This window comes from Nyctibius grandis, chromosome 3, assembly GCF_013368605.1.
Source record: "Nyctibius grandis isolate bNycGra1 chromosome 3, bNycGra1.pri, whole genome shotgun sequence".
NCBI classification, from domain to species: Eukaryota; Metazoa; Chordata; class Aves; order Nyctibiiformes; family Nyctibiidae; genus Nyctibius; species Nyctibius grandis.
The window spans coordinates 92,359,482-92,377,727 of record NC_090660.1 but is presented as its reverse complement, the minus strand read 5'-3'; the positions used below and the strand labels follow the sequence as shown (position 1 = coordinate 92,377,727).

General features: G+C 43.5%; 1 protein-coding gene across 2 annotated transcripts in view; it reads right to left on the bottom strand.

The window, feature by feature from the left end:
- Positions 1-18,246, bottom strand: part of LOC137661219 (syntabulin-like) — a 54,698-nt gene that overhangs the window by 16,706 nt on the left and 19,746 nt on the right. The window contains exon 4 of one of the 2 annotated variants that reach the window (XM_068396647.1): positions 10,387-10,506. The exons of the other annotated variant lie outside the window; for it this stretch is intronic. Within the exon in view, the coding sequence (XP_068252748.1) occupies positions 10,387-10,506 (120 nt within the window). The remainder of the gene's footprint in view (positions 1-10,386; positions 10,507-18,246) is intronic. 2 annotated transcript variants of the gene reach the window in all.

The window sequence follows — 18,246 nt, the reverse complement described above, 5'->3', positions numbered from 1 at the left end:
CTCCCTGCGGTTTGGGCTGCGAGTTAACTGCATAGGCCTGGAACTGGTTGGGAAGATTCATTTGTGTCAGCATACAGTTCCCCCCCCGTGTTCTTTCTCCAGTTTCCCTGTATTCTGCAGCTGGTTGTTATCAGCTGACCTTGAGCATTATACTGAGACCTGCACAGCTTCACAAAATGCCCTAGCTTCCCACAGCAATGACACATCAAAACAGAGTTATCTCTCCCACTCAGCTTCAACTTCTTAAGGCAGTTTTTCTTAAAGTGACCTTCCTGTTCACATGTATAACAACGATGAACTACCTTAATTGCTGCCGCAAAAGTTTTTGCTAAATACTCCATCTGAAATGTGGTGGTTCCTACTTTCTCACAAGCATCCATTAGCTCAGTTAAGGTGGCATTACGATTTGCCATCCCTGCAACAACTTTTCTGCAGTCCTCATCTGTGTTGTCCCTCGCTAACTGTAATAACAATGCTTCTTTTACAATTTTCCAATCTAACAGTTGCCAAATATTTCTTCCCTCAGGACCCGCACCCACAATCACCGGATATGCTTGTGGAATTATAACTCCTTCTAATAACGCATCTCGAATGATCCCTTTCCATTTCACTCCTCCCTCACCTCCCCCCCCTTCCCCTGTATACGCGGGCGGACGCTGACCCTCTCCCTCACCTCCCACATTACCAGATGGATGCAAACCTCCCCGCCCCCCGCCCTGATCTAAAGGTGGAGTAGGGAGTTGTAAAGGAGGTTGAGGTGGCCCTAATACTTTTCCCGAACACAGAGCGGGGTTTTTGGGGGAGACATAGTCACGTGTCCCGAGGCGTTGGCTGAACGATGCTGCTGCAATTCCATCTTTAATTCTTCCAGTCGTCTACCAAGCTCTGTCATGTCAAGTTCGTGTCCATTTCGTGATGGTAACAGTCCTTTAAATCCTTGTGACTCTGGTACTGCTGACTCTGTAAATGGAGACTTTAACAGTGGTCCTTTAGCGCCGGAATGTAAACTTTGTTCAACAGACTCAGCAAACAGCGAATCCGGTAAAGGTGTATACGAAGCAGGTTTACCCTCCTTCTTGTTCTCCTGCTCAGCCTCATCCGTAGAGAGATCAATGAGAGGAGGGGGTTTCGGAGGGGTTTTCGGCCAAATCTCCTGTTCAGCGTCTGAATCAATTAGTCCAAATCGAGTTCGTGTTTTAGGGCGCACTATCAGTCCTGATGGATCTGTATCTATTTTACTCGCTCCCCGCTCCTCAGCTTTTTTCGGAGCCATCCGTACTGACGGCGATAAAGGAGCTGCCACCGGTACAGTCACCGGGGCCGTGGGAGGTTTTGGTCCCACAAGACATCACCGAATTTTCGCCATTCCTCTACTTCAAACAAGGAGTCGGGTTGTTGGAAACAGTCTTTAACTTTCCCATAGGCAACTATTCCTGACAAGTGTTTGATACAATCTACTCCCCGCTTTTCTAAAAAGCGCTGCAATAATTCTTGGGCTACCTCGAAATCCATATTGCCGGCGATCTCTCCGTGCTCCTTGGTTAAGGCACTCGTGCTCCTTGGTTAAGGCACTCCATTGTAGGACAAATTGTTGATGCAGCCTTCCCAGCAGCCCTCACAGACGGCGAACCCCTTTTGGACGGTTCAGGCTCTGCTGGTCGACACGCTGCGCCAGTCAGCGTTGGGTCGATCTTGGACCCCCGGTCGCTGCTACCGGTGCTTCTCTGTGTCCGCTACTCCTGCTCATTTCCTTCATGTCCCCGTTCGGGCGCCATTTGCGAGCAGCGGAGGAACAACACGCAGACAACTCATTATGAGTGATAAAGCATGCGTCACTTTATTAGCCCAGACAGCATCTATTTATACAGTGGATTTTAATTATGCCTACTAGTCAACTATTGATTGGCTGAAGCTCTACAAGTTACTTTTGCATATCCCTCCTACTTGCGGTTAGCCAGCTGTGCTTCTTTCTCATTCTCACGGCTCTCACTCCCCCTTTAGTTAGTTGTTTACAATCCCTGTCAAGGTCTCAGTATCCTTGCCGTTCTGCTATCATCAGCATGAACTGCAGTTTTGGCCAGGGCCTGAGGCCTAGTCTTGCTCGCCTCAGAATCTGCTCTGCTCATACAGTTGTTCCAATGAGCCATGACCTTTGTCATGCAGCCAATCCCCAACACCTCTTGACTATTTTTGTCGCTATGACAATGTGATTGCAAAAGCTCATGCATGTCTGCCCCAGAACAGCCCACCAATTCAGCGTGAACCATGGAAGAGGTGGACATTTCTCAAAAACATATACTTTTGTCGTAACTGGCCATAACACTTGTTTAGCTCTGATCTGAGACTTTCCTGTTAAGAAAGTCTTACCCATGCTTTCCTGCAAAAGATGCTACACACTGAGCCGCCGGCTTCAGCGGTATCTCACTTGAAATTCATTCACACGTATTCTTCCATGCTGCAGCCACTTAGTGTCACAGTAGCAACAGCCTGCCGGCAGGTGAACTGACTTGGGAATATGCTCTGATGGAAACGCTCATGCCGCATGTATGGCATCCGATGCTGGGAAGCCCATCACTCCAGCATCCCCCCGCCTCGCAGTGGGCTCCGAAAAGCAGCACACCCACTCCACAGGAGCAGAGCTGTGCACTGCTCCGTGCAATGGGAAGAGCAACACAAGGATGGCCAACAAAGTACTTGTAACATTTTCCAGGATTGCTCCTTGCCTGGAACGGGTATCTGAGAAGCCGGAGTGAAATCGTGCAGCGTCTAGTGCTGTCCCTGCACTTTGCTGCTCGATGGGCAATGGCACCGAGTTAAGAGCATGCTGCAGACAGCATCTCACTTTGTGCTGCCTTTTAGCCTCCTTGCTGCCCTGACTGCACCGCAACAGCTACCCAGCTCCAGCTGACACGGAGGGGAGGAGAAGGGAGCCTGCAACCCCACGCCTGTGTGCTGCACGGCTGGTGATGAGGAGAGCAGGCAGCATCAGAGGCACAGCCCAGGCAGAGGCAGAGGGCGGCGATGGTCCCACAGATGCATATGCTCATCTGCGCCGTGGGTTGGGGACCACAGCTCAGGGGGCTAACGCCGTCCTGCTGCAGCACTGCCATCGACTGGGAAACCTCCCACTAATGACTCAAGGGCAAACTTCCCATCCTGTATGTGATGAAAGTACAAACTTCGGGGAGGGATTGAGGAGAGGGAGAAAGAGCTGCCTGTGCAAGGGCAGGAATGCCTCCAGCGGGTACTGGCGTGTGCTCATCCCACGTGTGCGGTGCAGCCCTCACACCCACATTTTGGGTATAGAAAAGTCTCACCTTGAACTCTGCTCTCTTCACTGCCTCAGCCATACTGCAAGGACAATGACACAGGACAGTGACCATCACACATTGCACTCACAACTTTTACAGGTAAAGCAGATTAGGTATATTGGGCCTACCGCGACAGTATGCAAGCACAGAAATACCACGTCAAGTATGTATATGTGTATATAGAGACAGTATATACATTTCTTACATAGAGTCACACAATAACCCCACATGCATGCCTGGAGAATGGCATCCCAGCCTGCTACTTGTAGCTGTTACAGATGGTTGGATACCTTGTTGTATGGGTCTTCTGGCCTCAATATAAAAATTTTGCTTGCACTGTAGCATTTAATCTTTTTCCTTCTATAAGAATAAAGCTGACTTCCCTGTGTGCATTTTATTGTCAATTTGCTATCTAAATAGTAAGATTAAAATATGGAAAAAAGGAAAAAGTTCAGGTAATATCTGTGACAGGAACAGTGACAGCTGAGCAGCAGAACCGGATTCCCAAAACTCAGGATGCATATGAGCTTATTAAAATGTAGTCTTTTTGTGTAAGTCTTTCCTATTTTCAACTTCACCACTGTTTCATAGCTGCCAAAGTATATAAACCACCTATCTTCTGACTCCATAAACATAACCTCTTTATATACATGTCACTCCTGATGCTAGGTTTTGCATATAGTCACCCAGTGAAACAGGGCTATAAATAAAACAGTGCTGACAGAGACAGCTTGTCCTCGAAATGTGAAGCACTTAAATTTGCTGAGCTTCATTGCCTTCAAAAGCATCCTATTATACAGCAAAGAGACCAAATTACGCACACACGTTCGTGAGGCCCATGCAGCAACTAGAGGAGTAAGTGACATGCTGTCTCTGTAGATAGTTTTATTTAGAGACCCCAGGGGAAGAGACAGGGCCTGGATGCATAAAAAACTCCAGCAAAGCCATTAGAAGCTGCTGGAAAAGCAGAAAGAATTCAGTTGCAATGCCCGCTATTGAAAGGACCTGTATTTTTAAGATATTTGGTTTCATTTATTTTGAAAGCTTTAACTCACAGCTGCATCTGTAGTTCCAATCTTTAACAGCATAAGCAGTATATTTCCAGGAAACACTAATGCTGTTTCTTTTCTATTTAATAAGGGGTTGTTCCTGCAAGATTTTTTTGTACATCACAAACAATCTAGGAAAGAAAACTACACTGCTCACATGCACTGACAAATTTAAGAAAAAGAAGATGCAAAGAAGAGATGAAGTCTTGCTTTAGCCTTTCAGGCTTTTCTTCAGGTAACACCCTTAAAAATGACCCATTTCAAGGGCAAAGTGTCCTAGTGGGAAGTGTACTCGATCCACCGTGTCAAGCCCATAGCCAACAGTGGGTTTTGGTGCCAGTCCCTGGATTTGACATATTACTTATTTGACTTGCTATTACTATACGCGAGACTCGACTCTTGGACTCACTATTATACTTCTCACCAAACAATAACTGTGTAAAAGCAGACATAATCCTGGGAGCAAGGAACAGGACACAGGACTCCCCTCCACGTGGACTGCTCTAGTCTTTGGGTGACACAAGCAGCTCCGACATGCCCTACCTCTGTCCATGTCTCATATGCTCCACTACCATGAGGTCTAGAGTCAGTGGAGGAAGCTGATGACGACCAGTAGGTCACAGTGGTTCGGGAACTCTTATGAGAGGTGTGGATTTGAACTCCTTTGGTCTAAGGAGGGCACTGAACTCTGATCTTTTCCTCAAGCCCTAACTGCTCAGCTGTGACACACAACAGGGTGGTAGCACTAGCACTGGGCGTATTTCAAAGGAAGGAAGTGTGCTGGTTGCCTGCACTCCCAGACATGGTCTAGCTCCACTACGGAGGTTCAGAGTGAATCCGAGGCACACACATGGGCACACTCAAGACTACAAGTAGGTGACCAAGTCTGGGAGACGGGCACTCCCCTCTGGCATCTCCTGCGGACTGGTGGAGGTGTGTTCGTGTCTGGCATGCTCTCTGCTCTGAATCTTGGATTTTAATATCTAACCATCCTCTCTGATGTTATACGCAGTTCAGTCATCGAGCTCAGATTTGTGAGTTGTGCTCCCAAAATGATGGCGACAAGCTGGGAACAGCAATGCCTGGCATGGTCAATCCCAAGGGTACCAACAGGCATCCCTCCCCTATTCCACTGGCCAGTGAAGACATCACTCCCCACTCTTCAGTGGACGTCCACCAGACTGCTTGCCAGTGCTCCCTCATCAGACAGACCTGCTAATCACGTTTCAGCTGACTGCATCTCCAGTAACAGCTGGTAACTTGAGCAGCTGGCAAAGATGCAGTCAGAGGGGATGTGGAGCAAAACTTTCAGTGTGACTCTCCATAAATTGTTCAAACCTGCTGGGTGAGGAGATTTCCAGCTCAGAACCAGACAGAAGACTTTGGGGAAGAACTGCAACACAGACCCTGCTTCCCCGCATTTGGATCTGAACTTGATTTTACAAATGATCCCCTCAACTCAGACTGCTGGCTGTGTGATCTAAACTAATTACTTCTCTTGATTTTTGCTCGTCTTGCTTGCTTGCTCGTCTTGCTTGCTTACTCGTCTTCGTTTGGAAGAAGGGTTGTTATCAAATAATTAAAATTTACCTCATTAAGCAGTTTTCTGATCTCATCTAAATACTATAGTTTTGGTAGTAATCTGAGCTACATCAATGCAAATAATAAGCAGTGCAGATCTCAAAATGAATGCAGAATGTGACTTGTGTATGCTGTGAAACCACAATCAATCAAGCTCTTCTCTAAAAACACAGTCACTACAAACTAATTACTGATATTGGCTGAGAGCCATCATGTATATTCTGCATATCACTATGATCTGGGCTTGTGTTTTTCTTAATTGTTTTTAATTCATGGATTTGTAGAGCAGCCACAAGCGGATGTTGGAACAGACAAAGCGTATTACAAGTTGGCTTTTTTATCTGCTTTATATATCTTAAGGAGATTCTTCATATAGAAATCAGTCTGACCTAATTATTTTTTGTGTTTCTATACACAGTTTCAGCTGTTCTAACAACACCTTAAAAATAGCTCCCATAAATTTTCTCTTCTCAGCCTGAAATGACCTTTGTCAGGGGGAACATATGTTCACAGAGCAGAAGGGAACAGTCTGGGGAACTTATCTTCCTGTTCAAACAAAAGGCCTCTTTGGATCAGAGATAGAAGGATGATGCTTTGCTACACCAACCTCAACAGAAACATTGAGACTGGAGGTTCACAAAATACACTGAGAGTTGTATAATGTGATACTCAACTTGCATTTGACAGTTTTATAACATGTATGTGTAAATCCACGTACGGACAAGCATCTTTTATAAGCAAGCATGCAGTGTCACCTCAGGAGATTTTTTTTATGTACCTGGCGGTGCTATTTGGTCTGTTTGAAGGGAAACGGATAGGCTAGTCAGAAGTATTTTTAGGAGCTGGAAAAGGTCATCTTTGGCAGGGATGACTTAGCAGTACGGAGAAAGGGAGCGAACTCCATCACAGACTGGGAAAACATCCCAGCCCTCCCGTCATGTTGGTGGCAGCAGTTTAACAAAGAGCTTTCAAAGGCCCCTTCAACACATCTCCTAAATCTGGTTCCCATGCGCAAGGAGGAGAGAGGCTGGCTAGGGCACAGCAATTAACTGCACAGGCACATGTTTACAGCATATATGTAAATGCATGAAATCACATGCTAAACCTGATTCAGCTGAAAGCTTTTGCACAGTCACCCTTAATATAAGACATATGGTTTTCATTATAATGTGCATAAAACATTTTAAATCAGTTTGACATGTTTTCAAAAGGCAACAGAAAAACACTGGAAGGAGAAACATATCTGGGAGGTAACTAACTAAGCAACCCTGCAGTCCCACAATGAAAAGCAAAATTTGTCATGAACTAATTAAATATTTACTGTAACGCACACCTTGAAATCATTACAATAAATTAACAGAGTTCAAGTGTCATCTATTGAAAAGAACACTAAAACCCTACCCACTATATTGATTGGTTGCCTAAACTATATCTTTTACAGTAATAAAGCCAAGGTAGGTCTGAGGGCAATGCATTTCCAGTTATGACTGCTGTCATTTGCTGATTTTTTCACCCAATGGCACCCTTATCGTTAAGAAGCACGAATGACAGACATGAGGCCTGTGCTTTTTCAGCTTATTAATCCTTGTCGGTTTGTGGTCACACTGTATTCTGCCAACTCTAGCACGCAGCTGCAGCCTGCCCAGAGTTCGAAAACCAACAGTTTCCTATTCCTTACAGAATTTCAGAAGGGAGGAATAGAGACCTCAGCGTGGAAGTAAGACAAAGCTCGTAAAACTAATAAAATATGAAAAAAGCCCTGCAAAATTTTCATTTCCTTCAAATACATTTTATGTAATGTAATATACAAGATATGCTATTATAAAGTAGGTTTACCATTTTTTTATGTCACATCAAAGGTGACACATTTCAAGCTCCTTGGGGAAGCAATGTCCACGTTGCAGTGGAGGGTGGCTGGATTTATGAAAGGATGCCATGTCCCCAGCTCCTAGGGTGGAATTTTGGAACTGCCACTCTCCCTATCTGCCACCTACTCAGGAAATACCTCCCGTCGGTCTCAGTAAGAAAAGCTTCTCAGCTGTGTGAAACTCTTGTTTCTGGGCAGGCTAGAAGCAGGTCGGTGTTAAAAGCACTGAACGGCTCAGTGCTCGGCTCCTGTCTAAAGACTGGGGTGGGTGGTTCACGCTACATCAAACACATCAGGGTCCACAGAAAAGTGGCCCATGGAAAGCCCTCTTCTGCTGTCTGCTTTACTGGGGATTCGCAGGGCCAGATTTAGTTTTGCACTGGGCAGAGGCTGCACAGCATCTGCCCGTCACACCACCTGGGATACACATCGCATCTGGCAGTAAGAACCGGATTAGGAGACAGGGTTGCTGTCCTCTCAGCTTATCATGCTTCTCTCCACCTCCTCTGTAAATCCACCCCATTTGGGATGCCTGTCAGTACCCCGTGCTACACGGGTGAGATCCAAACAGGTCTGAGTTTCCCACAGCTCCTACCTCCCTGGGGAGACTCTACCCAACCCCTTGCACCCAACAGACCTGAGAAAACAAAGCTCTGCAATCTAAAGTGTTGGTCAAAGTTGGGCAACCTCCATCTAGTTGCTCTTCTGGCTGCTGGGCTTTATTTTATGAGTTTGCTTGTGGTTTCTTTACTGGAACAGGGACTGGACGTGCATCTCTCCTTTCTCCTAGGCTCTTCCTGAGCTCAGAATCGTAACTTCAAGTGAGAACCAAAACAGAGTGAAGGCGTCTAAAACACAGCTTCACCAGGGTTTAGATATCCAGCTACATAAAAGCAAGTAAAATATCACTGCTTAAACAGCCCAAGTGTTCAAAATGCCACCGCTATCTGCAAAGACCTGCTTAGCTGTTTAAGATCGAGCTTCCACTTCTGAGCCCAGTAACCACCAGCTTTCCCAATGTCTTTTCACCACAGTGAAATCAAATAAGTGAGATTTGCACGACTGAAATACAGACATCCCCTTAGCTTTCCATGCCTACGTATAAATACAGACATACAAACAGACAGGAATAGACAGACATATCCACTCAATACTGCTCAGAAAGTAGTTAAAGTAATCCCTCCTGAGGGAAGCAAAAACTTTCAGGTAGTAATACGGTCACCGAAAAACAAAGTTCAGAGAACGCTGAAACTGTTTATGATTTGAAGTCAAACATGGCCAGAAAAGGGAAAACCAGAATTTTCTACTTTCTGTTTGAAATGATGCTTTGATTTTGACAACTGACAAATTTACTTCTTCTTTTAAAAAGGGGGTAAAAACATCAACAAATCTCCCCAAACATTCTAAATATTTTAGATTGAATACTGCCTTTGTTCAGTCTGAAACAAAGGTTTTCTTTAATATTTCGATTTGACAGCAAACCCCCAAATCAGCTATTTGCATAGCTCCGCTTTGAACGCAGTAAGATGTCAGACAAAAAAGAAATAGGGGATGTAAAGGAAAATAGCAAAGGAAATAATCTATCAATTCTTGAGTAAACATTGCTCAGAAAACAGTTTAAATCCCAGGATTCTCATTCAAAAGGCATTAATAACCTGGAGGAAGTCCAAAAAAGGTCAACAATAATGATAACAAGATTACAGGGCACTGTTTCTGAAGGCAGATTAAGGGAATGCTGTTTGTGTAGGCTAAGATAAAAATGAGTACTGGCAACACTGTTTATCATGAGCAGGAGGAGTACAGCTGGAAAACTGAAAAGAAAACCATGTAACAGCAACACAGGATTCTGGCTGTGATGCGTGTTATTTCATGAAAAATGACGTGAAATAAAAACTGATGGTTGGTGGGAGTTGTGCGTAGTAAAATGTAGCTGGAGTAGGTTCAGAATACTTTAACCGGGGAATCAGAAAGTTCTTTCAAACATTGGCATAAATAATACAGACTGTAATTTAAAAGCAGAGCACAAAAAAAAAATCTCCTAAGGGAAGATTCATAATGTCCTCTTTCGTATGCACAGTATTTCCTTCTGTGGAGGTGAAGCCGGCTGGAAACCACAGAAAACAGCCAGAAGGAGCAGAAAATTTGCTGCAGTAAATACACAAATTGCAAAGCATGCTCTAGTTTGACCTCACACACATTTTAAAAAAATACTTAAGAATGTACAGTGTGCATAGCATTGGTTTCTCTTTTTTGGCTCATATTCCACCCTGGATTAGCAGAGGACAGAAAAAAAACCTGCTTGAATATACAAAAAGGATTTTTTTTGACTAAAGATCACAGCTACTGCCATCTTCCATCCCTGCCTCAACTCTGACCTCTATGCCCCAGTGCCCGCCTTACGCCAGGCACTCAGTCATCTTTTCCAGATGAAGGAGCACGTCCCCAGTATTGCCAGGAGACCCGTGTCTCTATCTAAAGGCATTTGGAGCTAAAAGATTAATTGGCTGGCACAGATCTCACCCTGTCCAGCAGCCTTGCTGCTCCCTGCAGAAGTCCCATAGCCGCATCCCCTACTCACTCTGATTTGCAGTTTGAGCCATGGCTCTCTCATGGACCAAGCACAAGGATAAGCTTGAGGCTGCAGGCATCCTCAGGTGAGAATCTCCCTTTAACAGTGGGTGTCCCACTTTCTGTGCATCTGGAGCGATATTGGAACAATTAACGGGCCAGAGAGAGAGAGAGTAAGGAGTTATGGTGTGCCTGCTGGGAACTCGGCTTCAAACCCCCAATAAAACAGTTACTAAGTTACAGAAAGTGGAACAGCTTCCCTGGGAGCAGACTCCCCGCATCCCCTCAGCCTTCCCAGCAGTCCTGTATTGCGGTGCTCTTCTTTGTGCCCAAGTCCATCCTCCAAAAAAGGTGCAAACAGACCTAAATATAAGTTTCATTTCCCTTTACAGAACTAAGTAACAGGGATCTCCTTTATTTATTTTTTTCTTTGTGAGGAAGGAGGTCAGTACCTAACTGCAGAAGATTTGTGCCCAAGACCCTGCGCTGCAGGTGGCTGTGCCACCAGCCCACAGCTGGGCAGGTTATTATCCAGGACAGGTGGGACTCAGGCTTTCACCTTTTACTTGCCAATTCCTCCTTTGCAACTCGCTGGCTTCTTTTTTGGATGCTTCATTTTTGCTGACATCGTAGTGCTTGCTGCAGCGTGAGAGTCTTCTGTATAAAAAGAGATATATGTTTTGAGAGGGCACAGCCCAACCACTAATTGCCTATGTTTCTACTAAGCAAGATCTAAAATAATTTTTTAGAAGGGAGTGGATCACAAAATTTGTGACACAGAATTAAAAGATTGTTTTTCTAGGCCACTTTAATTTAACAGGAACTTGTAGATTTGGGTTCAAAAATATTAAACACTTTAAAGCTGAAACACTCTTTGTAGCTGCTACTTTGCTTATTCTCATTTGAAATACTTGGCTATTTGACCATGTTTTCCACATCAATTCAAGCAAATTTTTTTAAATTCGAAGTTTAAAAACTAAAAAAATAGCATTATGCTAATAATTTTTACCTAACTTTCTAAGCATCTTTTGCTCAAAATATTTGTATTTTGTTTATATTCCAATATTATCTGTCGGAACTTACAGAGCACTTTTTTCACTTCAGTGTGATTTAGTTAGCTTATGTCCTAAACACACCTCATTCCTGCGAATTCACAGTGTGAAATGAGATACAGAATGTCCCTTTGCAATGCTAGGCACCTTGGGCAGCGGTCCTCAGAAACAGGACAAACAGAGAGTGCCTAAGCTTCTCAGGGATGAACAGAGGAGGAAAAGGCATCTAATTAGACCTACTTGAAGAACCATGCATGATCTTCAAACACACGCTTTCTTCTGCAACTGAATGTCTATGATTGACTTTCTTCTCTGTTAGGAAAAAAAAGAAATAAAAGAGACAGAGACTGTACTTGGCTTCAATAAGGACTAAGAGCAGAGTTGGCAGAGACCCAATGAGGAACACAGGAGACAGGGGTGGGATTCATCTGACTAAACATGGATGTCTCTAATGTAGACAGTGAGTTCAAGGTACTATTTATCTTATCCTATAGTAAATGCTTAGATATTTGGTCAGAAAGACCGCACACTAGACTCACTGATTTTATTTATTATATCTCCTTTAAAACAAAGGAGGACCTTAGTGTGCTTGTGCAGGCAGAGACGATTACAACTACATTACAGATACAGAACTGAGGCCAGATAAATTACAGGCCGCCTCTGCTCTATCCAGCTTGGCTCAAGACCGTGAATTCACAGCTCCCTCACCTCCCAAACAGCTCCCGTAACCCCCAGAAGAAGGGAAATGGCAGATTCCCCAGTTAAAGCTGTTCCACCTCCTGTGAGCAATGGGACCAGTCACCGTACCAGAAAAGGACAGCCAGTCCCCATCCACAGCCCACAGCTCCTGAAGGCCATCTAAGGTGACGCGTAGATTCAAATCTCACCTCTTCCGGGTCTCAAATGCCAAGGGATTTATGCAGACAGAGGAGCTCCAACAGGTCCTACTGGCTGTGCTAGGTCCGTTGACCCAACTGAGAGGGACCGTTCCAAAACTGCCATTGTCACCCAAACAATCCGGAGAGGGGCGGGGCTGGGCTCTGCAAATGAGGGACCCCCTGTCCTGGTCTGGACTAGGACAGAACCAGTTTTTCCTTTCAGTTACGTTTCTTCTAAGTAAGTAACTGCACTTTCTGAAGTTGACTACATGTTTTTCAGACAGCGTCCGCTTCTAGAATTGATAACGCTTGATGTGTACAGCTGTTACTATTGTAACGGCAGGACTGGTATGCAGAAAGGCTCTTGCTTATACCTATTCCTAGAGAAACCAAGGTCACTGCTAAATCTCTCATGTTGCACAAGTGAAAGGGTGTAAAAGTGTCGCACCTGCGGGGAGGAGCGGACAGGACAGGTGACCCAAAATTGACCAGTGAAGCATTCCCTCCCATGCACGTCATTCTCAGTTTAAAGCTGAGGGATCACAAGGGTCCCGCTCTCCTCTATGGCTGGCATCCGAGGAGGACTCTGCCCATTCTCCTGCCTCTGATCCCAACTGGTGCATTCCTGAATTCAGTTCCCGTCTGCTGCTGAGTTGAGTTCAGGACTTCCCAGAGCTTGCCCTGCAGCGCCAGTGGTAATATGAACCTCTCTGTGATCATCATCAGGGGGAGCTCAACATTGGTTTTGTACGTAGCTCAGTATCTCCATTAATATTATTATTTCCACTGATAGTGTTAGACTCTTTTTTTCATTGTTATTGTTTTATTAAAGCTGTTTTAATTTTCCAACTTGTAAATCTCTGTCTCCTTTCTCTTTTCCTTTTCCCTTCTGGGGAAGGAAAGGGTTAATGAAGAGCACCTGTAGTCCGTTTAATAACCAGCCCAGCCTTAAATGGTGACACCCCCCAACAGCCGCCTTCCACCCCACCACCATCCACCAGACCTCACAGTGTCGGTCGCCTTCCCGACCTCACAGCACTGATCGCTACAACACACCAAACCATTGCAGGGTGATGCCCCTCCACGCTCCACTCTAGGATGGAAGCTTTGAGGATAGCATGGGCTTGAACACAGACATGGCACCCTCGCTCCTGGAGGGTGAGACGTGCACTTTCACCTCCCTGCGAAGCACACCCCGGTTCTCCGGTACAACGGGGTAGCAACAGGTCCTTAATAACTCCCTGCGCTGGCAGGTCAAGTAAGCAAATCTACACAGCTCCATAGCTACAGACATGAAATTAAAGCAGATCCCACCAGTAAAATATGCAGGAGGGCTCAGTGCATACAGAATTATTATCTGGAAACACTGTTATTTAAAAAAATCAGCAGTAGTTATTTTGTATGGGCCCAAAATGGAAGGCGAAGAGAAGGAAGAAAAGCAAAAGTAAATGAGAAAAAGGAATAGGGTCAAAAACTGCCACAACTGTATTTGTTAGACTCTGTGTTAGAAAAAATCTTAGAAACTTTATTGTCCCAAATACAATTATGAAGTGCACATACAAGATAGGGAGAAGAGTGAGATTAAACAGTAGAGGAAATAAATGTTGCGTACTGTTGGATTTGAGTGTCAGGATGGTTACGTTGGCTGCTATCAGGTGTGGGACAGAAGTGAAGCATTCAAAGCATATGCTTACATCTGAGAAAGATGACACATGCTCAACTGCTTCCTCCCTTTTTATTGCCAAGTGATGTTTTAAAAAGCAGATGGAAAGCCTTCCAGAAGCACAAGTAATTGACCACTGTGTATCTGCTCTTTGTCAAATATCGAGCTACTTTAAAATCTAATGCTCAAGTTAAAGTCACCCTCATCTGGTTTAAGCTACTCAAGGAATCTTGGCTTTTGCTCTTCCTCTTTTCACTTGCAAGCTCCTCTGCACCCCTCAGAGAATTTATGCTTTACACTTATCAATAAACATGGCCACATCAAGAGATTGCTTATTATTAATTCAAATATTTTAAGGAGGTAGAAAAGAAACAAATATATGGAGAACTTACAGTCACAGGCAAGATGCTCCATCATTTGTTATCAACTCACTTCACACAGTCCATCTTCAGAACATTTTTTTTTGTTCTATGTCCAATTATTTAAAGTACATTGAATCAGGTGTAACTCATTTCCTCATTTCAGTATTCTCATTCACGTGACACCAGCCACATACTTAACTATCTGAACATTCCCAGGAATGGAAGCATGAATCTTCCCATCTTCACTGCACAAGTAAGATTATGACTGATTGCAGGATTGGAGCATGGTGTGCTCTGATTAAATCCTTCATTTGTAACCGGGTTAAATGTTCTTTGACATACCCTTGTTCTTAATTACCCCGCCCCCAGAAAAGGTGCAGTCTTGGAATGTGGGTTATAAAGTACTGCTAAATAAATCACAGCAGAGAGACACATTACACTGAGCTCATGAGTCTTCTCATCACTCTCACCTTCGCGTGATTCTGCTTTTAAAAGGAAGCACGCCAATTTATTTTAGGGATCAGTCAAGGCATATTGCTGCCTCCAAATACAGGTTTTCTGTTGTCTGTTTTTTTTAACAAACAAACAGTATGACTTTGCGTTAGAATACACAGTACATCAGCAGCATTTTAAAAAGTATTTCAACATCAGAGGTAGAAGTACCAACTAGCGGTTGTAAAGAACAATGAATCTCTTTGCATGCCATAGGTACTGTTCAAGTTAGCACATTCTGTAACTTGTTTTTTGTATTCTGTACCGTTGTTCCTGAACAATGGGGACAACAGTTCTATTATTTTTCCCACTGCTTGCAGAAATTTGGTACAGAGAATGAACAAAAGCCATGCAAATACAAGATACAATGTTGGATAAATGCACCAGTAAAATATGGCTTTCTAATATTTTATCAGCCTTCCCAAGACAAAACAAAGTCCTATCATTGCATCCTTCTGCAATCAGAATGACAAAGCTCTTGAGAGTAAAGTACATTTCCAGAATTACCTCTAAGACATTCCTCTCACAGAACTTACATACCAACTCATCTGTTTTCCAAGTGAAGCACATACATACATACATATCAGAGTCAGACACTATTATCCCCACACTGTCATACTGAAAAGGGGGAGAGAGCTGACAAAAGAGCTGTGAAATCACACAGCCAGATGTCAGTAATATAACCTAAATCAAAGCTTTTATGTTTTGTTTTTAAAATAACCAAAGTGGCTGCCTTTAGAATACAGACACACATGGAAGTAGAGTAGCAATATGGATAAACTTATCTGCTAATTTTACACTAATGGATTAACTAGCCACTACTCTTTGCTTGCACAGGGTGCCCCCAAGAACAAGTTCCTGGACATCTAGTATCCTGGGAATCTAATCCCCATACACCAGACAATACAACAAAATCAGCAGGAAGAGCATTACGTTTTAACAGCCAGACATTTTTAACAGCTAGATACAATTTGCAGCTAACACTTGCATTTTCTCTCTGATCTGTTTGGCTTATTTAGCTCTAACTGTAATATTCCCAATTGCCCAGGGTCATTTCCCTTGCCTCCTTTTTGTTCACTATCATCAGCTCCAATGCTGATTTAGAAAGCACCTGCACCTACTGAGGACTCACAACCAGTTTAAGGACGATAGAGTCTGCCCCATTTGTCTCTCCTAAAACTCCAAATAGTCCTAAAGCCATCAAAGATTAATCTGTTCAGACTAGGACTTCCTACCCCAAGGCTCATTCACACATGACTTGACAAATTCACCAGAAGAAGCAGAAAAGATCATACTGGCAACATATGCTGAGTACAACATTACTCACTATGGCTCAAAGTTAAATGACATTTCTAATTGAATAGTGATTGCTAAAAGTTACTTTTTTTATACGTTCATTTCTATGAACTCATTATAAGTGAAATGGTAGTACACGGACATGAAAGATAGGGCAGGAAAAGCACAAATTGTGCCTTACAACTACTAAACTACAGATCTGGGTGATGCACTATTTAAAGGAAAAAAACTCCAACAACACAGAATCACAGAATCGCTGGGGGTGGAAGGGACCTCTTGAGACCAAGTAGTTCAATTCCCTGCTCAAGCAAGTCGAGCTGAAGCAGGCTGCCCAGGACCATGTCCAGCTGAGTTCTGAATATCTCCATGGATGGAGATGCCACAACTTTTCCGGGCAACCTGTGCCAGTGTCTGACCACTGTCACAGTAAAAGAAGTGTGTGCTCAGATGTAATTACATGTTTTTCAATTTATGCTCATTGCCAACTGTCCAACAAACGTAGGTGCTCTATGTGGTGAAAACCTCCCAGATTTTCCCATTAATTTGAACAGAACGAAGTTTTAATACCTGAATTCTCAGTGACCACCCTTTTTGAAATATAATCCATAAAGTCAACCACACTGTAATCCAAAATGTTACCATTTTAGCCAGACTCAGTTACAGATGGCCAGATGTTGTATCAGCAATGAAAAAGAATAACATTTTTGCATATTCTGCTGCTGCCTGGAATGGTTATTACTGAACTGAGCTGTGAATGACAGACAGCCAGTCTTTACAAGGTTTGGGAGCTGACCCTAACTGTGGCTCACCTTGGTCTCCTTTCATGCAGTGATGCTTACACCTCTACTCTGCAGGCTCCTGAAGGTGCAAACGGGACAAGTCTGGGACAGTCTTAATGTTTTATCTCAAGTCTTAACAATTTCACGTGAAAATTTAGCAATTCCATGGGCTCTAAGAGACAGCCATAACAGTAACGTCAGCTTATTCAGTACACTGTCCCAAGTGTGCCCATGACACCAAAAGCAAGAAAGTAAAGACCAGAACTTTTGCCAGAAATGCTGAACACAGTCAGCTGATCAGGCGCTCCTCTCAAATTATGATGCTCACAGACATTTAAATACAAGCACATCTCTGTGTTACTTTAAACACACGAGCCTTTTAAAAGTCATTGACACAACTCTTGCCCAAGATTTCCTTCTTTATCCACATGTCTTTGGAAGTTTATCAGTACTTTGCAGCTTGCAGATCCAGATTTTGAAACCTTGCACTAGGCATTCTAATGGAAGTAAAGAAACGAGACGAGAAAGACTATCAAAGAAAGCAAAACGGTTACCACTATTCTCAACAAGATGTGGACATGAGCTGCAGGAATTCAGGATGGACCTTTGCAGGAGGAGTACACCAAGAATGTGAGCATGTAGAAGTGTTTATGCTCTTTTTATTCAATTATAGAAACTGTAGGATTCGTACAGCATCTTGATACGAAACTAAGACTTGTGTTAATTAAGCTTTTTGTGCCTTTTTTCAAGGGCATTTTCTGCAACACATTTTCTATTACTTTTAATATTGCATAAATGACTCACATCCAAAAGAAGGAACAACTTCTAAAACCCTGAAATTAAAAGGCTTGTAACTTTCTCCTGGAGTGGATGTCTTCCTTAATGTTCCTGTCCTCTCCATCCTTTCCTGGGAAAGCGGGCACAGATTTTAAGCCAAATTCACCTGTAACACTGCTGTGATTTGGATTTAATTCCCAATAAAAACCATTACCAACTATCCCAAATGAATAATTTCTTCATGATTATAAATCTTTCAGAGGTTTATCAAGATTCAGTGATAATGCATTCCAGGATTAAGTATGGTTTGCTATGCAAACAACATAAATTATGAATGATATCCAAACCCAGTTTGTTAATACTTCAAGTGGTGAAGATGACTTAGATCCATATAAGAATGCCTGAGGCTGTGAAGAGGAAAAAAAGCTATGTGGTATTATGTGTTTTGAAGTATAGAAAAGAAAGATGAAGTGATGTTGCTAGAGTAGCGGAAAAGCATTGGAGCTTGGGAACAGCCTAAGAATGTCCCAGGGTTCATTTTCAGTGCTATCCTACTCTGACATTTCCTGAA